This window comes from Heteronotia binoei, chromosome 21 (genome assembly GCF_032191835.1).
Source record: "Heteronotia binoei isolate CCM8104 ecotype False Entrance Well chromosome 21, APGP_CSIRO_Hbin_v1, whole genome shotgun sequence".
Lineage (NCBI taxonomy): Eukaryota > Metazoa > Chordata > Lepidosauria > Squamata > Gekkonidae > Heteronotia > Heteronotia binoei.
In genome coordinates, this window is record NC_083243.1 from 31,336,769 (window position 1) to 31,360,089 (window position 23,321).

Consider the following 23,321-nt stretch of genomic DNA (forward strand, 5'->3'; position numbering starts at 1 on the left):
CCTGTGAATATAGGGGGAGGTGTTTGTGAGTCTCCTGCATCGTGCAGAGGGTTGGACTAGATGACCCTGGAGGTCCCTTCCAACTCTATGATTCTATGATTCTTTGAAACCTCAGAATCCCAGAGTCAGAAGGCAACATCAGGAAAAGGCCTCAACCTCTGTCCCCTGTTATTGACCCTCCTGAGGAACAGACTGGCCACTGTGTGAAATGGAATCATGGACTAGTTGGACCACTAGTCTGATCCAGCAGGGCTCCTCTTACTTTCTAAGGCTTGCTGTAGTTTTTCGTGCAACTATTCCATTCCAAGCATACTGAAAAGATTACATTTTTTCCCTCACTGCAGAGCTACTGTGTGCTGTAATGGCTAGAACCTGGGTCTCCAACCATGCTGAGCTTGTGGGCAATACTGGAAGTCTGAGAACAGGTAAGGGGCAACACCACAAAATGGCTGCCACAAAGAAGGAGCTAACAAGCAAAGAGTTCTCCTCTCCTCTGCCCTCCTATTCCCTAGTGGGAGCTCCCTGCTGGCTCAAACCTGATGTCTCTGTTGTTCTGGAGCTCCTCTTGCTCCAGTAAAGTAGAGGAAAGCCAGGATTGGCTCTTTATTCTAACGATGCTTTGAAAACATGAAGCTGGCTTATACTGAATCAGACTATCAGTATTGTTTACTTGGACCTGCAGCAGTTCTCCAGAGTCTCAAGCTGAAGTCTTCTACATCAACTACTGCCTTGTCCTTTTAACTGGCAATGCCAAGGATAGAATCTGAGACCTTGGGCATGCAAAGCAGAGGCTCTTCTTCCACTTAGCTGCAGCCTCTCCTGGCATTGAGTAAGAAGGATGGGGGCACCAGGACACACATGCCTGGACACCACAGTGCTCATAGGCATTACATAGGAGATCAATTGGGTAGAGCATATCAAACTACCATTGGGGAAATCTAGGTTTATTCCCCACTCATCCCACTCAAGAGTGATCTTGGGTGACACTCTGTCTCAGTATAGTTTTCCATACAGATAGTCATGAGGATAAAATGGAAGGGGGCCGAATCATATCCTGAGCTGGAGTAAAAACATGGAGAACATACTTTTTAGGGCAAACCTATTTCTTGAGCACAGTTCCAAAATTCTTTCTCCTGAGGTTTCTCTTTTATCAAGTAACGCAGCTGTCACTGGATTCAGAGTGACTGGAAGCCGGAGGGGACAGAGAAGGGGGTTCTTTGAAACTCTTTCTCCCCCCCACAGCCATTTGCTCCCTCAGAATTTCAAGTACACATAGCTGCTTTTTCCCTCCACAAATGGCAAAAGGCCTGCTTTCCTGTATCTTTTATCTCTTTGGACAGAAAAGCCTCTTGGGTGGAAGGTGATTTTCAACAGACCAACAGCTGGGAACAAAACTACTCCCTCCCTCCTCACTGATCTGCTATTCTTTAGAGCCATCTGTTGTGATTTCATTGGATGACAGACAGTCTTCAGGGAAAGAATCCTGGAACATCACAAGCAGGTCCATTTTTAGAGCCTCACAAATCGTTTCAAGTAGTTAAACGCCTCAGGCTGAGAGAAAGATGCTGTTCTGCTACGTTGGTCCTTGAGGTTATGAGGAAGAAAGGTTATGTGGGATCCCTGATGGGATGGGTCTTGTGGATGCGTTCGGTGCTGAAAGAGTACAAAGGGTGAGCATCTGGGACACAGGGCCATACTAAAGAGAGATCTGACAGAACTGAATGGAGATTTGACCACAGAGACCAATTCTCACACAAGCCTTTCCTGAATTAAGATGCTGAAGTGGCAGTAAGGAGGCTGTACTTCAGCTGCTGCCTTACAAACACAGAATATTAACAAGTGATATGCAAAAAAGTCAAAAATCGGTCCCAGCCCTGTGAGCTTTTACAAATAAGGCACACCAGTTCCTGCAGCCTAGGCCACACAAGGAAAATTATTATCCCATTGGATGCTTCTTCTACAGGCAACCAAGATTATAAAGATGCTGGAGCTCCTTTCCTATGAAGAAAGCTAAAGCAGGTATGGCCAAACTGTGGCTTGGGAGCCACATGTGGCTCTTTTACACATATTGTGTGGCTCTTGAAGCCCACACCGCCCCATCAGCTGGCTTGGAAAAGGCATTTCTCTCTTTAAATCACTTCTCCAAGCCAAGCCAGCTGGTGGCTTGGAGAATGCATTTAAAGTTAAAGTTGCTTTCTTTCCACCTCTCTCTCCACCCCCCCATCTTCCATCCTTCTCTTCCTTCCTTCCTTCGGCTGTCAAACATATGACATCCATGTCTTGAGGCTCTCAAACATCTGACATTATTCTATGTGGCTCTTACATTAAGCAAGTTTGGCCACTCCTGAGCTAAAGGCTCTGTGGCTAATTAGATGACAGAGGTCTAAAGGAAGACAGAAGTTTAGAAAATTATGCACGGACTAGAGAAAGACAACAGGGAGAACATTTTCCTCGGTCTTTCATATTAGATCTTAGAGGCAGGCAATGAAATTGATGAGCAATAGATTCAGAAGGGACAAAAGGAAGTAATTCTTCACTCAATGAGTAATTCAATTGTGGAACTCACTGCCTGAGGACATATTGATAGTCACCACCAAAGATGGCTTTAAAAGGACAGATTCACGGAGGATAGCTACTGGCTTTGCTAACTAAAGGGAACTTTATAGTTGGAGGAAATAAACCTCTGAAATCAGTACAAAGATACTTATCCGACCTTCAGGACAGCTGGCTAGCCACTGTGTAAAACAGGATGCTGCACTAGATTGGCAATTGGTCTGATTCAGTAGGGCTAGCCTTCAGTTCTAATCCAACAAGCCTACGTCCTTGTTCCACTGTGGACTTCCTAGTTCCACTGGGATTAGTGGCTACCCTGGTGGAAAAATTGGACCTATTACACACTATATTCTAGCTCTCAGTGGATCAGTTGTTCCTCTGCCTAAAACGCCTGTTGCAAACAGATCTTCATTTCACCAATGCTTTTTGGAAAGCACATCTCTGTGGACAGATGGCATGTAAATTTCTCTGTAAGTATGACAGAAAACATTTTTTTTTGCTTATTGCAAAGAAATCACATGTTCTAAATTGTCCATGAAGCCACTACAGGCAGAGATGAAGAAAAGCTTCCATGAACAAGAAAAATAGGTACTGATCCTTAGCAAGGCATGACCTTCCAAGTTTCAAGGGTATAGTTAAGCAGCGCACACAATGCCTCAACACAAACAATGCCTCAGCACAGTTAAGTGGGACAAACAATGCCTCAGCAACCAGATATGCACAGAGAAGGTCGGTAAGCGATGCTTCTTCCTGTGATAAGAGAACACAAATTCTAACCCAATATTACCCCCCCCCCAAACTTCTAACATTTGTATTCCATGTTTTAGGTGTTACATTGGTTTTCTGCATAGGTGGCATTTAAATTAAAGACATTTCAATTTGGCAATAAGCAGAAGTGGGGAGCAAATACACTTTAATTTGGCAATAAGTTGAAGAGGAAAGCAAACTGATGCCCCAGTTTTATGAACTTCAGAAGACAGAGGCATACTGACATTTTATCCTCTTCCAATAAATTTATGCCAACCCAGGGCAAATGACAATCCAGTCTGAAGTCTAGACTGACATCTTCACCTAAAGTCTAGAGCCATTCTAGATCACACCATTGCTGAAATGTGGCTATCAGGCTCGTAGGCAGAAAATTTTAGATGGTGGGGGGCCCAGGGGATAAAAGTTTAGGTCTGGGGGCAGCGGGGCGGGCAGGCGAGGAAGGTGGCAGACGGGCAAGTAAGGTGGTGGGCAGGCAAGAAGACTCCAGATTTATACCCCGCCCTTCTCTCTGAATCAGAGACTCAGAATAGCTTACAATCTTTTTATTTATTTATTTATTTAGAATTTAGAAGAGAGGGCTCTTACAGCAGCTTCCCTGTCAAGGACCTGGTGGCTATACTGCCTTGTCTAAAATTTAACCACCCTGGGTTTTTGTACTGAGGACAGGTGAGGACGATGCTTATTTTTAAGGAATTATAAAATGCAGTCCATATTTGAGTACTAAAAAAAGCAAAGTTGCTCTTAAGAAGCAGACAGCATTACTAATCTATGTATGGGTTTAACAGCTCAGAGAAACTCATGTTTTATTACCCTAAGGCTATGAGCGCAAGCACTCTTGGAAGCAAGTTTCCAGGAAAATCAATGAGCCTTCCAAGTGGACTGGGCATAGGTACCCTTCATTTTTGAATTATGGTACAACAATGTACACCAAACCTTCAACATCTAAGGGGTGAAAAAAACCAAGAATGCGAAAACCCATAATCTGTGTGCCTTTGTGGGTTTGCATTAAATAACAGTTTTGCATAGCAGAGTTGACACTGTGCCTTCCGTGTATTTGTCCAACCCATAAAGCAACTGCTGTGAAAAGCTGGCACTCAGGGCTGCTATTAACAGCACATTTAGCTAAGAGCAACAGTGCAAGAGCTGGGCTTCATTTTCCACTTCTTACTCTTCACATAATTTAAAAAACAGCCATCCTCTTTCAATGAACTCAAGTTTCCCTCCTGGCTGAAAACTTTGGAGTAGAAAGTTGAAGCCAAGTCTGTTTTTGCAGGCACAAGCAGGTAGCAGAAACAGGAGGCTTACTGGACACCCCTCCCTGTGGCGCCCGCCCCATGGCTTTGTGGCCTGAGATCAGCTTGGGAAAGTCCTAATTTGTTCAGGGCTTGTTCTAAGCCCAAAATAGATGTTTACAAATAAGCATTCCAGTTGCTAATAATGGCAGTGCTGGCACTGCAAACAACCTATTATGGAGTCCATTTATTCAGAACAGATAATTACCTAATGAGGAATTGATGCAGAGCTTTTTGTCATAACAACTGAACCCTTCTCTTGCTCTCCAGCCGTAATTTTTCCCTTTCTCCACGAGGTCAATTTCCTCAAATTTGTTCTGCCCCACATCGCCGCAGAAAAGCCGTCCTTTCCCTTCCTTTGTGTTGGGGTCGCCCCTGTCGAAAGAGCAGCGCCACATATTCCTCACTCCGTAAGCATAGATTTCGGGCCGAGCTTTTGGTTCGTTCACAAAAGGATTGTCAAGAGGAATCCGGTAGAGGGGGCCACGGTCATTATCGTCAACGTTGATTCGGAGCACTTTGCCAAGAAGTGTTGACCTGGAGGACATGCAAAACATAGAAAAAACATTGTTAATTTTGTTGATTTATATTAAGTAAAAAAAAAAATCCCATCTCTCCCCTATGGAGCTCAGGATGCCACATGCAAATTCTCTTTTCCAGCTCATCTGCTTGGCAATTCTTGCAACTCTTTCAAGTGAGGACAGAGAGCTATTGGCCCAAAGTTACCCAATGAACTTCAACACAAAATTTGGATCTGAACAGAATTCTCTCCAGTCCTAGTCTCACCCACTAACCTCTGTACCAAATTGGCTCTCCAAATAATAATAATAATAATACTTAATAAGAACATAAGAGAAGCCATGTCGGATCAGGCCAACGGCCCATCAAGTCCAACACTCTGTGTCACACAGTGGCAAAAAATTTTATATATACACACACACTGTGGCTAATAGCCACTGATGGACCTGTGCTCCATATTTTTATCTAAACCCTTCTTGAAGGTGGCTATACTTGTGGCCGCCACCACCTCCTCTGGCAGTGAATTCCACATGTTAATCACCCTTTGGGTGAAGAAGTACTTCCTTTTATCCGTTTTAACCTGTCTGCTCAGCAATTTCATCGAATGCCCACGAGTTCTCGTATTGTGAGAAGGGGAGAAAAGTACTTCTTTCTCTACTTTCTCCATCCCATGCATTATCTTGTAAACCTCTATCATGTCACCCTGCAGTCGACGTTTCTCCAAGCTAAAGAGTCCCAAGCGTTTCAACCTTTCTTCATAGGGAAAGTGCTCCAGCCCTTTAATCATTCTAGTTGCCCTTCTCTGGACTTTCTCCAATGCTATAATATCCTTATTGAGGTGCGGTGACCAGAACTGCACACAGTACTCCAAATGAGACCGCACCATCGATTTATACAGGGGCATTATGATACTGGCTGATTTGTTTTCAATTCCCTTCCTAATAATTCCCAGCATGGCGTTGGCCTTTTTTATTGCAAACGCACACTGTCTTGACATTTTCAGTGAGTTATCTACCACGACCCCAAGATCTCTCTCTTGGTCAGTCTCTGCCAGTTCACACCCCATCAACTTGAATTTGTAGCTGGGATTCTTGGCCCCAATGTGCATTACTTTGCACTTGGCCACACTGAACCGCATCTGCCACGTTGACGCCCACTCACCCAGCCTCAACAGATCCCTTTGGAGTTCCTCACAATCCTCTCTGGTTCTCACCACCCTGAACAATTTAGTGTCATCCGCAAACTTGGCCACTTCACTGCTCACTCCCAACTCTAAATCATTTATGAACAAGTTAAAGAGCATGGGACCCAGTACCGAGCCCTGCGGCACCCCACTGCTTACCGTCCTCCACTGCGAAGACTGCCCATTTATACTGACTCTCTGCTTCCTATTACTCAGCCAGTTTTTGATCCACAAGAGGACCTGTCCTTTTACTCCATGACTCTCAAGCTTTCTAAGGAGCCTTTGATGAGGAACTTTATCAAAAGCTTTCTGGAAGTCAAGGTAAACAACATCTATTGGGGCTCCTTTGTCCACATGTTTGTTCACCCCCTCGAAGAAATGTAACAGGTTAGTGAGGCAAGATCTTCCCTTGCAGAACCCATGCTGAGTCTTCCTCAATAACCCGTGTTCATCAATGTGCCTACTCATTCTGTCCTTGATAATGGTTTCTACCAACTTTCCCGGTATTGAAGTCAGACTGACTGGCCTGTAATTTCCCGGGTCTCCTCTGGAACCTTTTTTAAAGATGGGGGTGACATTTGCTACCTTCCAGTCCTCAGGAATGGAGGCAGATTTCAATGAAAGATTACAGATTTTTGTTAGAAGATCCACAAGTTCAACTTTGAGTTCTTTCAGAACTCTCGGATGTATGCCATCCGGACCCGGTGACTTATTAGTTTTTAATTTGTCTATCAGTTGTAGGACCTCCTCTTTTGTCACCTCAATCTGACTCAGGTCTTTCAATACCCCTTCCAAAATTAGTGGTTCTGGGGCGGGCAAAAAGTTCTCATCTTCCACAGTGAAGACGGAGGCAAAAAATTCATTTAGCTTCTCAGCCATTTCCCTATCCTCCTTCAGTAATCCTTTTACCCCATGGTCATCTAAGGGCCCCACTGCCTCCCTGGCTGGTTTCCTACTTCTAATATATTTGAAGAAATTTTTATTGTTGGTCTTTATGTTTTTTGCAATATGCTCCTCATAGTCCCTTTTTGCCTGCCTGATCACAGTCTTGCATTTGATTTGCCTCAGCCTGTGTTCCCTTTTACTAATCTCACTTTTTATTTATATCCCGCCCTCCCTGCCGAAGCAGGCTCAGGGTGGCTCACAAGATATTAATTCAATATAATACAATAAAATCATATAATTCAATAAATACTACATTTTAAAACCATCATTTAAATCAACATTCCAATTAAAATTAACATTTATGGTACTAAATTTCAGGTTTTTAATAAATTGATGGTGGAATACAACAGCAGCGAATCTATCATTAACTCAGCATTCAGCGAAGGCCATCTTAAAAAGAGTAGTCTTGCAGGTCCTGAGGAATTGCTCAAGACTCCACAGGGCCCGCACTTCATCCGGAAGTTGATTCCACAGGTGTGGAGCTGCGATAGAGAAGACTCATTTCCTTGTGTTCTTCAATTTGGCCTCCCTCGGCCCAGGGATGTTCAGCTGGTTCTTTCCCACTGACCTCAGTGCTCTCTGGGGTTCGTATGGGGAGAGACGGTCCCTCAGGTAGGCAGGCCCTCGACCATATAGGGCTTTAAAAGTAATAACCAGCACTTTGTACCGAACCCGGTATGCAACCGGCAGCCAGTGCAGCCCGCGCAGCCCCGGCTGTATGTGCTCCCACTTCGGGAGCCCTAACAATAGCCTAGCCGCTGCGTTCTGCACCAGCTGCAGCTTCTGGGTTTGGCACAAAGGCAGCCCCATGTAGAGGGCATTACAGTAATCCAGTCTTGATGTGACCGTTGCATGGATCATTGTTGCTAGGTCCTGGCACTTGAGGAAGGGAGCCAACTGCCTCGCCTGTCTAAGATGAAAAAACGCGGACTTGGCAGTGGCCGCTATCTGGGCCTCCATTGACAATGAAGGCTCCAGTAGGACACCCAAGCTCTTGACCCGGTGTGCCACTTTCAGTGACCCACCGTCAAAAACTGGGAGAGGAATTTCTCCCAGAGCGCCACGACCCAAGCAAAGGACCTCCGTCTTCGTTGGATTCAGCTTCAACCCACTCATCCTGAGCCAACCTGCCACGGCTTGCAGCGCCAGGTCCAGGATTTTTGGGACGCAGTCAGGCCAGCCGTCCATTAGTAGATAGAGCTGGGTGTCATCTGCATATTGATGACACCCCAGCCCATACCTCTGGGCAATCTGGGCAAGGGGGCATGTAGATGTTAAATAACATTGGAGAAAAAACTGCTCCCTGTGGCACCCCACAATCTAGCAAGTGCCTCTGGGACAGCTCTTCCCCAATCGCCACCCTTTGTCCCCGTCCACCAAGGAAGGAGGAAAGCCACTGTAAGGCTAACCCCCTGATCCCTGCGTCGGCGAATCGACTGGTCAGTAACCGATGGTCGACCGTGTCGAACGTGGCCGACAGGTCTAACAACATCAGTACTGCCACGCCGCCTTGATCCAGATGCCGCTGGAGATCATCCACCAAGGCAACCAGCACTGTCTCCATCCAATGGCCTGGGCGGAAGCCGGACTGGTAAGGATCTAAGATGGAAGCGTCATCCAGAAAACCCTGCAACTGTAGTGCTACTGCCCTCTCGATAATTTTACCTAAAAATGGTAAATTTGAGACCAGTCGGTAATTTGCCAATTTGGCCGGGTCTGCTGTACTCTTTTTCAAGAGAGGGTGGACCATAGCCTCTTTCAGAGGTGTTGGAAATTGCCCCTCTGAGAGGGCTCTATTTACAATGTCCCGTAAAGGACATGTAAGCTCCCTCTGGCAAGATTTAATCAGCCAAGAGGGGCATGGGTCCAGATCACAAGTTGTTGGACGTACAGTAGAGAGAATTCCGTCAACTTTCCCCAGCTAAATGTGTCAAAGTAATCCAGAACTGAACCAGAAGACAGGCACGGAGCCTCAAAATCTTGTACTGTATCCAATGTGGTGGGAAAGTTCTGGCGGAGCAACGTGATTTTATCTGCAAAAAATTTCGCAAAAGCCTCACAGCCTATCTCTAATTCTCTCACATTTGGTCTGCCTTGAGGCAGTGTTATAAGATTCCTAATTATACTAAATAATTTTGCCGGGCGCGAATTTGAAGATGCAATCCTAGACGCAAAGTAGTCCTTCTTTGCGGCTTTGACTGCCATCTCATAAGACCTCATAAACGTTCTGTAGGATGTTCTCGTCGCTTCGTCACGAGTATGCCGCCACTGCCTCTCTAGTCATCTGAGCCCTTGTTTCAGCTGCCGTAGCTCCGCAGTGTACCATGGAGCCAGCCTCACACGAGGGCACAGACGTCGGGGTGCGATCTCGTTGATGGCCCTGGATAGCCGGCCATGCCAAGCCTCAACCAGGTCATCAAAGGAATTGCCAGGGATCCCGCAGGGCCATTTGGAACCGCTCAGGGTCCATCAGACTCCGCGGGCGATCCAAAATAGGCTCTCCACCCATACAGGGTTGGGGCGGCGCCTTCACACGGGCCTTGAGGGCAAGGTGATCCGACCATGGCACCGCTTCTACGGCAATATCGTCCACCAAAATCCTGGACGCAAAGATCAAATCTAACATATGACCAGCCTGGTGTGTGGGAGTTGTAACAAACTGGGAGAGTCCCAGTGTCGCCATGGAAGACACTAGGCCCATCGCCAGATTGGAGGCTGTGTCATCGGCATGGACACTGAAATCACCCAGGACCATCAGCCCTGGGTATTCCAATGCCCAGCCTGCCACATCCTCCATCAGGGATGGTAAGGCACTGGCCGGTGCGTTAGGCGGACGGTACACCAGCCAGATCGCCAACCTCTCCCCAACGTCCCACGCCAGTCCGGCACATTCAATACCATTGATCGTTGGGGCCAGGAGAGCCCGGAAGGAGTAATCCTCCCATTTAAATAGCACCACCCCTCCCCCCGCTAGTCCGTGATTGGTGAAAGACCGAGTAACCCGGGGGAGTCATCTGGGAGAGAGCCACCATCTCCCCATCTTGCACCCAGGTCTCGGTCATGCAAGCCAGGTCCATATCCTGCTTGAGCAGGAACTCCCTAAGGATTGAGGTCTTATTATTTATGGACCTGGCATTACATAACACCAATGACGAAGGCGGGCTATTCCTCTTAGCCCCACTACCTGTCACCGTCAGGATGGGACACAGACTGGAAGGAGGCCGAGCACTGTTTCGTCTCCGTCTCCTTCCCTTATAATTCTGTCTGCTCCCACCGTCATACCTTCCCCTCCCCAGGAGCACTGGAATCCTCAGGTCAGGCATCCACACCTGCATCCGGTGTGGCCGTTGCTAATACCAAGACGACCTCACCCCCACCTATATTATAAGACTTAACCCCCCCACTCCCCACTTCAAAAACCCCAACTGTCCGGCACACTCCTAATTTAATCAATAGTTAATTTAATTAAAAAGACCCACCCTAAAACTCCCCTCTAATCGATTAGCCAAAAAATAGTTAATTTCATCAATAACATATTAATAAATAACCCCCCCCCAATTTCAATCCCCAACAATATGCTAAATATATATATATATATATATATATAAAAAAATAAATAGATCTGCAGTGCTAAGCAATTAAATAGTATCTAATTAAATAACTAATAACAATTCTAATCCATTTAGTGGCCAGCAATATAAAACAATTATCTCAGTGGAGAGTGGAGTGGAAGTCAAAGTTACCAGTAGGGAGGTAGATATTAAGTGCTCTTCTGAAAGTGCCAGTGCTCATAGATGTTCATAAAGTGCGGGCACAGTTTATATAGATGCGGCTTTGTTGTCTGGGGCCTGATGGACCTCAACAGCTCAGGTGACCCGGGGGGGAATGAGACCTCCCCCGTGTCCCTCCTAACTGCCAGCCCTCTACACCCCATGTACCAGGCCTCCTCATGCCACTCGAGCCCTGTACAGGGCTTCCAGGTTGTGGGTTCCCAGCCGTTGATTCAGCCGCATCCCGGCAGCGCCCGCAGAAACAGAAGGATGGAAGGAATAGAATGAAAACTAGAGGAGGGCTCCCACAAAGGGAGTCGAATTTTCACCCCTCTGTTTGCTTCCCAATAATAGCAGCGTAGTTGTTCATTAGAAGCATGTTGTTGCAAAAGCTACCAAATTTGCAGGAGCCCTAGCACCTAGGCTCTCGTCTCGTCGCCATCTTGATGCTTCGAATAGCACAGGTGGAAATAGTAATAACTCTAAAACTTCAAACAGACTTTTCTCAAAGGAGGAGCTAAATAATCTCCCAAAATTCCCAATTTGGAGAAGTTCCTCTGCCCAGGAAAAGACTTCCAAATCCAGATTTAAAGGAGAGACATAAAATCCTCTGGCCGAAATTTCTTAAACATCCATTCCTGGCAGTAAGTGGAGGGCAGGTAATTATCTCCTCGTTAGTGGAATAAGATAAGATAAAACTTGTCCACACCTGCCAAGAAGGAAGAACCAAGCCGAAAGCATCAGCAGATGAATTCAAAACATCAATTGAAGGTTTTAAACTTTGAAAAGCTTAGCTTTTTAATCAGAGACGAAGTCGCCACCATCCTTGAGCTGGGCGTGCCGGATGTCATAATAGGATATAGGATCAAAGGTTGAAAAGGCAGATAGAATAATTGCTGTGGAATTTGGTAGAATGAACGGAATAAAGATGGTAACAACAAAACAGAGCCTCCTCTTAAGACTTCTTGAGGGCACATCTGTAGCAGTTTCCATGTCTACACTTTAGAAAATGCAAGAAATACTACTATGAGGTTCAACACAGGCAAGTGCAAAGTAATGAACGTTGGAGACAAAAATCCTAACTATAAATAATTTCTTAAATATTTATTTATTTATAGCCCGCCCTTCCAAGATGGGCTCAGGGCAGGTAACATCATATCTCTATATCTATATCTCTATTTGTCTGTCTATATCAGTGGTCCCCAACCTTTTTGGCACCAGGGTTTGTGGAAGGCAATTTTTCCACGGACTGGGGTGGGTGGGTGATGGTTTCACGATGCTACAATTGAGCACTTTATTTTTGTGCGGTGGTTAAGTGTGCGAACTCTTATCTGGGAGAACCGGGTTTGGGTCAGCCATAGCTCTCACAGAGTTGTCCTTGAAAGGGCAGCTTCTTGGAGAGCTCTCTGAGCCCCACCTACTTCACAGGGTGTCTGTTGAGGGAGAAGAAGATAAAGAAGATTGGGAGATGTTCTGAAATTTGGAGCGGAGGGCAGGATATAAATCCAATGTCACCTTATTATTATTATTACTACATTGTAATATATAATGAAATAATTGTATAACTCATGGCCCAGTTGCTAAAAGGCCACGGACTGGTACTGGTTCATGGCCTGGGGGTTGAGGACCCAGTCTATATGGATAAGACACACACACACACATATATATATACAGATATCTTTTGATGGGGTCTGAACTGGCAGTAACTAATCAGGAGAAAGACCTTGGAATCGTGGTTGATAAATCACTGAAGATGTTGACTCAGTGTGCTACTGCAATAAAAAAGGTCAATGCTATGCTGGGGATTATTAGGAAGGGGACTGGGAACAAATCATCCAGTAACATAGTGCCCCTGTATAAATCTATGGTGTGGCCTCGAGTGTGTTAAATTCTGGTCACTGCACCTCAAAAAAAGATACAGCAGCACTGGAAAAGGGCAACTAAAATGATTAAGAGGATGGAGCAGCTTCCCTATGAAGGAAGGTTAAAGAAGTTAGGGCCCTTTAGCTTGGAGAAATGACATTATAGAGGGTTACAAAATTATGCACGGGATAGAGAAGGCAGAGAAAGAAGTACTTTTCTTCCTTTCTTACAACACAGTAGAAAAGAGCAAGAGTCCAGTAGTACCTTAAGGAATAACAAAATTTGTGACAGGGTATGAGTTTTTGTGAGTCACTGCTCACTTCTTCAGATACAGATATAGATCTTGATCAATACATCAATTCTTGGCATTCAATGAAAGTAATAAGCAGTAGGTTTAGACAGGGGTGGAATTCTAGCAGGAGCTCCTTTGCATATTAGGCCACACACCCCTGATGTAGCCAATCCTCCAAGCGCTTACAAAAAGAGCCTTATGGTGCTTGTACTGGGGACTATCTTTACCTTTTTTAAGCTCTTGGAGGATTGGCTACATTAGGGGTGTCTGGCCTAATATGCAAAGGAGCTCCTGCTAGAATTCCATCCCTGGGTTTAGAACAGATAAAAGTACTTCTTCACCCAAAGAGTAATTAATATGTAGAATTCACTGCCGCAGGAAGTGGTGGTGGCTACAAGCACAGTCAGCTTCAAGAGGGGACAGGATAAACATATGGAGCATAGGACCATCAATGACTATTAGCCACAAGGTTTAAACGAAACACGATGTCTGGGGCAGTGATGCTCTGTATCCTGGGTGATTTGGGGGGCCATAGTGGGAGGTGTTCTGGAGTTTTGGCTTGCTGGTAGACCTCCTGATGGCATCTGGGTTTTATCACTCCTTTTAATCATATATTTTCCAAACCTATTGTTAATGTTTTGCTATTCACTCCAGTCTTTGGGATGTGGAGAGCCAGTCTGGTGTAGTGGTTAATAGTGTGTACTCTTATTCTGGAAGAATCAGGTTTGATTCCCCACTCCTCCACATGCAGCAATTACCACTTACTCTTTGGGTGAAGAAGTACTTTTATCTGTTCTGGGTGACCTTGGGTCAGTCATAATTCTTTCAGAGCTGCTCCTCTCAAGAGCAATTCTTGGAGAGCTCTCTCAGCCCCACCTACCTCACAGGGTTTTTGTTGTGGGGAGAGGAAGGGACAGGATATTGAAGCCGCTCTGAGACTCCGAGTGAAGGGTGGGGTATAAAGTGAAGGATGGGGCATGTCTTCATCTGAGTGAAGTGTGGGATATGTCTTCTACAATCACAGGTAATTCATAAATACCATACACCTGCCTTTCTCACGAGTAGTATCAGGTGAAAAATAAGATACAGGGAGAACATGTCTGTTTATCCTAAGAACAGGTAGCATAAAATGAACACTTCCCCACAGACACACATCAGTTCAAGCCAATGAATGGGATCCCATGTGGAGGGGGAAAAAAGAGTCATTCATTTTGGTTGGTCTGCTTGCCCATGTTGTGACTGAACTTTCTAGCAAAACTACCAAGCTGCAGTCTGTTTATTCTGGACATTCATACTCTAGAACTTGGAACAAGACCATCATCCTTCTAAGGGACTATTGAGCAGCTTTCCCCATGATATGCTTTTCTGTGGTCACCCATCCGGACAGACTGAAACTAGTGATTTAGAGTTAAAAAGCTTCACGGGTGAACAACTAACAAGTGGGTGTCAAGCTATCAGCTAAGTGAACTCCACTCAGAGCATCAGCAAGCTCAACAATTGCCTGTGAATGTTTTTAAAAAAACAGGCACAATCAGGAAGGCTTTCTCTGTAAAAAAACTGTACATGAGCACAAATGGAATTCTGGAATAATTTCAGTGGAGTTTAGGTAGAAGACGCTACCAGTGAGCCAAATAAAATAAAAACCAATCATTTCCATCTTCAGCATCTTCAGGGACAAGTTGAAAGTTGTTTGTAGCCTTATGTTTTTTGTCAAATTCTAGTGGCTGAAGTTACAGAGGAGAGGTTTTTTCGGGGGGGGGGGGGGCAATACAGGCAGTTCTGCCATGGAATTCTGTGGGACAAAACAAATGGGTTGCAATTGGGGAAAGAGTTCGGGAACAAGGCACAACCTCTAGCAGAAATAGTGGGGCCATGAAGGGCAGAAGGTAGGTTTTGATTCCCCACCAACAACATCCATTAAACCACCTTTACTCTTTTCCATACAAATGAATGGTTGCTACTCCACCACATAGAAAAAGAAAGGAAGGCTTTTGAGAATAACATGGCTGTGTGTATTGGGGAGGGGGCAAAACCAGCCCATCAACCCTGACCGCACCAACATAAATTTGGTGCATGCCAAGGATCCAACAACATACAGCCCTTTGAATGTCACCCTACAAGTCACAGTGATTAGTATGTTGCTAACAAATAACATAACACATTTTTAGTACATACAAAAAATAAAAACCCAGCTCAGAAAACAAATGTTTCAACCTCAACAGGCCCCATTAGAAATGTTAATGGCTGTTGTCTGTTTGCAAAGTTTGGGAAAGGACACTGGGTTGGATTCAGACTAAATTTCCCACTAACTGTAAGGGAGGTGTAATTTTTGCCAGTTCCCCCTTCTTACTGTAGGACCCCAGGGCTTTTTTTGTAGCAGGAACTCTTTTGCATATTAAGCCACACCCCTCTGATGTAGCCAATCCTCCAAGAGCTTACAGGGTTCTTAGTACAGGGCCTACTATAAGCTCCAGGAGGATTGGCTACATCAGGGCTGTGTGGCCTAATATGCAAAGGAGTTCCTGCTACAAACCCCACCCCTGGTAAACCCCTAATTTGTACCTTATACCATTCCTACCTGCTGCCCAATCCCTAAACAGAATTTTGGGGAACAGCTGACAAAAGCAACTGGCTCAAAGTAACTCTGCAGTTCATGGCAAGGGGAGGGACCTGACCCCATCTCAGCCCCCCTGTCTCTCTGTTCCTAACACAACACTCTGGCCACTCTACTGTACTTAACTAGCTGTACCACACATACAACATGGCAATAGTAGCCACTGAGCATCCCCGAACCCCTCAAGAATGCAGGCCACCTTCCGCCAATTGTTTTCCCCACCCCCCCAAAAAGGTATTCATCACATCAACATAGCAACATCACATCCAGCTGTATAACTGCAGTTAACTGAAGAGGGCTGTACTGAAGAAGTTGGCCAAATAAAATAGCCTGACAAAGTATTAAAGCAATTTACAACCTACACCTCTAAATAAATATTTGTGACATGCTTTGTACAAAAATAAAATCACCCCCCCCCCAATCCATAACATAGAAGCAGCAGGAAACCCCCCAGGGAAAAAAAAGTTACAGTTTATAACTGATCATTTTTCCTGTTTTTATCCAGGGGTTAGGTTTTTTTTCTGGTTTTATGTTGACTGCTTAATGGTTTTGAAAGCTTTTTAGTTTATAGCTGATATTATTTAGACTGCAGAAAAACTAATGTTTTAAGCAGGAAAACTTATACACCACTAAATTGGGGAATGGGGGAGGGAGACTGATCTAAAAGGCCTGGGAGAACAGTACTGACTTTTCTTGGAACCTAGAAGTCAATAAATTGAGTGCCAGTCAAACTTCTGTAGCGAGTTCCACAGCCTGGGGGCCACTACTGAGAAGGCCCTGTCTCCAGTGCTCACACACCTGGTCTATCAAAGCGCAGAAACACAGAGGAGAGCTTCTGGTAAGTAGTGGACTGAACTCATATGGTATAAGATTCTCTTGGTCCCATGTTGTTGACAACTACAGTTTCAGCATTCTGAAGCAAAGGCACTGTTTTGTGTGACTCATTCAGTAACTGCCAGATTTTGGAGACACTTCACAAGAAACAATTTTCCCCAGGCCAAGGATACTGGAGGTTTCATGCCATCTTTTGGGCACGGAGCTGGGGTCACTGGGTGTGTGTGAGGGGGAAGGTATTTGTGAATTTCCTGCATTGCACAGGGGATTGGTATAGATGACCCTGGAGGTCCCTTCCAACTCTGTGATTCTATGAAATCCCAGCACAGTATCTGACAAAGGGAGCTTTGACCCTTGAAAGTTCATACCATGAAAATCTTGTTGGTCTTTAAGGTGCTACTGAACTCAAATCTTGCTCTCTTACTGCAGATTAAAATGGCTACCCACCTGAAACTGCTTTATCTTTGTACTTCGTAGTCAATGGTACAGCCTATTTGAAAGAAAAATGTATGCTGCTACTGAGGCCGCTCTGCCTTTTCTATGTATAGGCAACCTAGGGGATACAGCCCACCTGCCAAATGAACAAACCAAAGAATCCAAGACTCCTACTTGTTTTGAGCATTTCCAAATGTCCCAAAAGGATCACCAGCCATTCCACCATCTCCAGTGAAGATATAAAGATAGCCATCGTCTCCAAACAGCAGTTCTCCTCCATTATGATTGGAAGCTGGTTCATCTATCTCCAGAATTATTCTAGGGAAGGGGGGAAGAGAAAAAGAACCTTAGTGCCAAAATATAAGCAACTGCAACACACAGTCTTTAATGACAAATCTGCATCAAATGTGGATCAACTGCATGTATTATACAAGTCAGTGTTAGGCTCTGCAGTAAAGAAAGCTGTATTCTCTTTCATTATAACCTAAGAGAATAAAGCCAAAATTCCTTTCTTTGTAAACAGGCCTTGAATTCAGCAGCTCACAGAAGCACAGCTCCTGAACCTTTCCGACAGCCCCCACTCCTCCTACCTTGTCCACTGAATAGTAGGTGCAGCTGCATAACAATCCCAGGATGAGCTCCACCACCTATTTTTCTACAAAACAACCCCTGCTCGTAAGTGTACAAGTTGACAGAGCAACTGGTTCCAGCAGAAGACACTGGATTGGCTCAGATTAAGTGGGGACAACAGTGATGGTTTAAGATAAGGGAGAACCAGATATTCCTACTCCACCAGATGTAATTTTCAGAACCTAAGAAGAGCCCTGCTGGATCATACCAGTGGTCCACCTAGTCCAGCATCCTGCCTTACACAGTGGCCAACCAGTTATTCTGGAGGGCCTGATATTCAGAGGTTTACTGATTTGAAATATGGGCATTCCCTTTAGTCACTGTGGTTAGTAGCCACTGACAGACCTACCAGAATGCCACCTCCTTCAGCCTGTTCCAATCATTCTACCAGGGGCTGGGCCATCAATTCCCAGGTTCCAGCTGAGGAGTGAAACAGTTGTGTGTGAATGCCTGAAAGTCTTCTTTTAATATTCAGGTCTCGCTTTTCACACCAATGGAGACTTAAAGCAGCTAACCACATCATTCTTCTCTCCTGCATTTTATCTTATTAACAATGACCCTGTGAGGTAGGTTAGTCAGAAAGAGAATGATTGGCCCAAGATTACCCAGCAAGCCTTCACGACAGAGCAGAGGTTTGACGCTGGGTCTCCCAGGTCCTAGTCAAATGCTCTAACCACTTCAGCCTGCTGATGTTCATGTTGAATTCCTTATTTTGCTTTAGAAAGCCATACAGTGTTCAAATACGGAGAAGCAGTGCACTCTTCAGTGTAGGGTGGCCAGACCGACCCGGTCTCCCGGGAAAGTCCCGGTTCTGGCCCCCAATTCCCGGCTCCCGGGCTGGCTATACCGGGACCATTAGAGGTCCCGGTTTAGCCAGCCAGCCAGCGAGCCGGGGGCCGCTCGCGCGGGCGGGGAAGGCAGCGAGTGAGGGAGGGAGTGTCCCTGCGCGTGCGCAGGCCATTGTGGCTGGCTCTGCGCATGCGCGGGGACGCTCCCTCCCTCACTCGCCGCCTTCCCCGCCCGCGCGCGGGTCCCGGCGGTGGTGGAGGCCGGGGAAGCAGCGGAGAGACCGGCGCTGGTTGCTGGAGGGCCTCCAGCGACCAGCGCCGGCCTCTCCGACGCTTCCCCGGCCTCCGCCACCGCCGCAGGGCCCCGCACGCGGGCCTCCAGTGCAGGCGGAGGCCGGGGAGGGCGTCGGAGAGGCCGGCACTGGTCGCTGGACGGCCTTCAGCGACCAGCGCCGGCCTCTCCGACGCCTCCCCGGCTTCTCCGACGCTGCTGCCGGCCTCTCCGCCGCCCTGGAAGCAGGTAAGCAGGGCAGGCAGGGAGGGAGGGGGCCGAAAGCGGGGGGGGGGGCGGCTGGCGGGAGGAGGCGGCCTTCCTTCCTTCCCTCCTTCCTTCCCTCCTCCCTTCCCTCCCTCCTTCCTTTCTTCCTTCCCTCCTCCCCTCCCTCCTTCCTCCCTCCTCCCTTCCTTCCCTCCTTCCTTCCCTCCCGCCTCCCTTCCCTCCCGCCTCCCTTCCTTTCTTCCCTCCTCCCTTCCTTTCTTCCCTCCCTCCTCCCTTCCCTCCCTCCCTCCTCCCTTCCTTCCCTCCCTCCTTCCTCCCTCCTTCCCTCCCTCCCCCCTTCCTTCCTTCCTTCCCTCCTTCCTTCCTCCCTCCTTCCTTCCCTCCCTCTGGCCACCCCTGGAGTAGACAATACTGACGTTGGTGGACCCAAGCACTGATTCAGTGTAAGGGAGCTTTGTGTTTGTGACTGGACTAGACAATACTGACTTTCGTGGACCCAAGCACTGATTCAGTGTAAGGGAGCTTTGTGTTTGTGACTGGACTAGACAATACTGACTTTCGTGGACCCAAGCACTGATTCAGTGTAAGGGAGCTTTGTGTTTGTGTCTTCTGGTGCAATTTTGTTCTCAGATCCTGTATTTACTTCATCAGTATATGGGATAAGGCACTTTCTCAACTGTGCTGCATAATGCAGCCTATTTATTTTGTCCTGTTTGCTCTGTTGGCTCTATCTGTGCCACCTTCATCACTTTCGGGGTGTGGATCCCCCAGTGGGGTGGTCTCCCGACTCCCTCCGCCGGCTGTTTCTGATAGCCCTGCGCCCCCTCTTTCATTTGATATGTGTCCCGTGCGGGTGCCACCCTCCCGCCGGGAGATGCCGCAAAATGAGCCCCCTTGAGGCTTATGGCGGCAGGGCTCGGGGGAAGCGAGCTAGACTGCTGTTCTTTTGAGGGGTTATAGAGTGTTTCGAGCCCGTCCCTGTGGCATCGGTCCCATCGTTGTGGGGCCCAGGGGGCCGGCGCAGCGGCACGCTGAAGCAGCCTGTCGGTCACTTCCGGGTTCCTGTCCTGCATCTCGACCTGTGTTATTAGTGACAGGCTGCTTCGGCGTGCCGCTGATCGGCGTACCTGATCTTAAATAAGTACACACATGGCCTGGCCCGACAAGGTCTCATTTATGTCAGATCCGGCCCTCATAACAAACGAGTTCAACACCCTTGGTTTGTAGTATTAGATGCTCCCGATCAGTCCCAGGCCTGGAAGATAGGAATGTTCTTTACAAAATACAGAAGCTAAAATGCATGAGGCAGAAGCAAACAATAATTTGTTAATCCAGCACCCTTTTGGCCTTGACTTGGCCTAGTTACTGCCATTTTGAACAAAATGGATTTCAGATCCTGACTGTGTAATTTGCCTTCAGAAACTGACTTTTGATGAGACTGCAACAGTACAGCTCCAAATGATTTTTGTGCCTTTCATGAGGAACATCTAACTGCAAGTAGCTGTAAACACTGGGAAAGCAACTCTTAGTACCGAGAGAAAGCTTTCCTTAATGGCAGGGGAGGGGGGGAGGAATTGCCTAAAACTTGTTCAAGCTTGGAGTTTTTACAACTGAAGACCCCTCTGACCGGAGGACCTCAATTTTGTTTGACTGCACATATTATAAGATGAGAACTCTGACATGAACCTTGGATTGCTGCATTTTTTTCCTTTTTTTGTGTGAATATGAATGGGAGAATCTGTAGATTCAGTTGAAGGAGCCCAGAAATGAGTGCTTTGACTGCAATATTAACAGCAAGGATAAAACTGGGATTCAAGTCTCATTCCAAAGTTCTACCCATTCTTATGTATTTCAACTCATCAATGGGCCCATGAAAGACAGCACAGTTTTCTAAGCAGGAAGTGAACACTGGATGCAATATTCCTCACTTAAATCTGCAAAAGATTTCACAAGGAAATGAGACAAATAAAGGTTCTGTAGAGAATCTGAAAAAAGCGACATCTGAAATTTTCAGACAAAACTACTCTTTCTAATAATTATGCAAAATCACAGTGAGCCACACAGAAATATCCCTGTGATTTCCTTTCCGGGAAGAAAAAAAAATTACAAGGCATTCAGTTGGTCTATTCTTCCATTGCTATAATTGCAAAACCAGATGTTACTCTTCTCCACTGATGAAAGGGTTTTATTTTGCAACAGACTTTCTTTTAGAAGTATGACGAGCTCAGAGTGTGTTAAGATTCACATGAACTCATTCCCCACCTAATTCACATACATGCAATTTTCCACAGTATTTGCTCATGACAGCTTATTTGAGATCTGCTATTTGCTTTGACTGAAGTTGATGTAAGTCACTGCTCGCTCATCCTGAAGGCCACAATTCTGTGCCCAAGCTCAGAGCCAGATGTCTGGGTCTTACCGAAATACAACCAAACAAAGATGACCCAGCTGGCCTGAGTTTTAGACAAGAGGACAGACAGTTCAGCAGAAAAGGAATGTAAAGGTCACTCCTGATGCAACTTTTTCCTGCTTGTATTCTGAAAATCCATGCAGGGAAGGGCTGCTAGGAAGTGGTAAGTGAACAGCTGCTCAATTATCCTCCTTGACTCATCCCATTTAAATAACTCCTTCATTACATCCACTTCTCCTTTGCACAGCTACCTCCTGGTCTAACTTCCCAGGGAAACCTATTTTCATCTGGGCTGCCTCTATGGCTCAGTGATAAGAGCATCACTTCATATGAAGAAGGTCCTAGGTTCAGTTCTGGGCATCTCAAGTTAAAAGGGTCACATAAGACGTGAAAGGCCTCTGCCTGAGACTCTAGAGTGCTGCTGCCAGTCACAGTAGACGGTATTGGTGAGAGCCACAGAGAGCCAGTTTGGTGTAGTGGTTAAAAGTGTGCGGACTCTGATCTGATAGAACTGAGTTTGATTCCCCATTCCTCCATCTACAGCTGCTGGAATGGCCATGGGTCAGCTGTAGCTCTCACACGAGTTCTCCTTGAAAGGACAGCTGCTGTGAGAGCGCTCTCAGCCTCACCCACCTCACAGGGTGTCTGTTGTGGGGGGAGTAGGAGATTTTAAGCAGCTCTGTTTCAGGGAGAAGGGCGAGGTATAAATCTGCAGTCTTCTTCAATTGACCTAAACCAGGGGTGGCCAAATTTGCTTAACATAAGAGGAAAGGAGGGAGGGAGGGAGGAAAATAGATGGGGAGGGAAGAAGTGGAATGAAAGCCACTCTAAATGCATTTTCCAAGCCGCTAGCTGGCTTGGCAAAGTGATTTAAAGAGAGAAATGCCTTCTCCAAGCCAGCCGACGGGGCAGTGGGGGCTTTAAGAGATACATAATGTGTGTGAAAGAGCCACATGTGGCTCCCCAGTTGCAGTTTGGTCACCCCTGACCTAGACAGAATGGCAGTCTGACTTGGTATACAGCAGCTTCACGTGTGCACATTAGACTGCCACTGCTGACCTAACTAGACTACATCCCAGCTGCTGTGTCTTCTGCTTCTTAGTGCCTGCCCCTTCTTGCTTTTTGGGTGCTTGTGTCCCACTGTGCCATGCAATGGAAAGGGAACATAAGAACATAAGAGAAGCCATGTTAGATCAGGCCAATGGCCCATCCAGTCCAACACTGTGTCACATAGTGGCAAAAAAAAAATTATATACATATATACACACACACATATACACATTGTGGCTAATAGCCACTGATGGACCTCTGCTCCATATTTTTATCTAAACCCCTCTTGAAGGTGGCTATGCTTGTGGCCACCACCACCTCCTGTGGCAGTGAATTCCACATGTTAATCACCCTTTGGGTGAAGAAGTACTTCCTTCTATCCATTTTAACCTGCCTGCTCAGCAATTTCATCAAATGCTCACGAGTTCTTGTATTGTGAGAAAGGGAGAAAAGTACTTCTTTCTCTGCTTTCTCCATCCCATGCATTATCTTGTAAACCTCTATCATGTCACCCCGCAGTTGACGTTTCTCCAAGCTAAAGAGCCCCAAGCGTTTCAACCTTTCATCATAGGGAAAGTGTACTTGCTGCTGTTGCTGCTGAAGAAGCAGCAATCTCCCTTCTAAAGCATGGCCATATATAGTTACCCTTGACAACCAAGCAGTGAGGCCAATTTTTTTTCTTGTCTCATATGTCTGTTTTTATTCCATTTCTGGAACACGGTTGTTCACAAGTACTAAATAACTAAAAGCAATACACAGAAATCAGACCTGCCACTGAGAAAAGTGTAAAAAAAAAAACCCTTGCATTTCCATATGTATATGTCAGACTTAGCCTGTGAGAAAGCAAAAGCAAACTGTAGCCAGCAAAATCAGGTC

At 46.2% G+C, this 23,321-nt stretch overlaps 1 protein-coding gene across 1 annotated transcript in view; it reads right to left on the reverse strand.

Moving 5' to 3' along the window:
* The window catches only part of HHIPL1 (HHIP like 1), a 55,716-nt gene that overhangs the window by 15,994 nt on the left and 16,401 nt on the right, over positions 1 to 23,321 (reverse strand). The window contains exons 3-4 of the mRNA XM_060262774.1: positions 17,243 to 17,386; positions 4,822 to 5,150 (exon numbers count right to left, since the gene is read on the reverse strand). Of these exons, the coding sequence (XP_060118757.1) occupies positions 4,822 to 5,150; positions 17,243 to 17,386 (473 nt within the window). The remainder of the gene's footprint in view (positions 1 to 4,821; positions 5,151 to 17,242; positions 17,387 to 23,321) is intronic.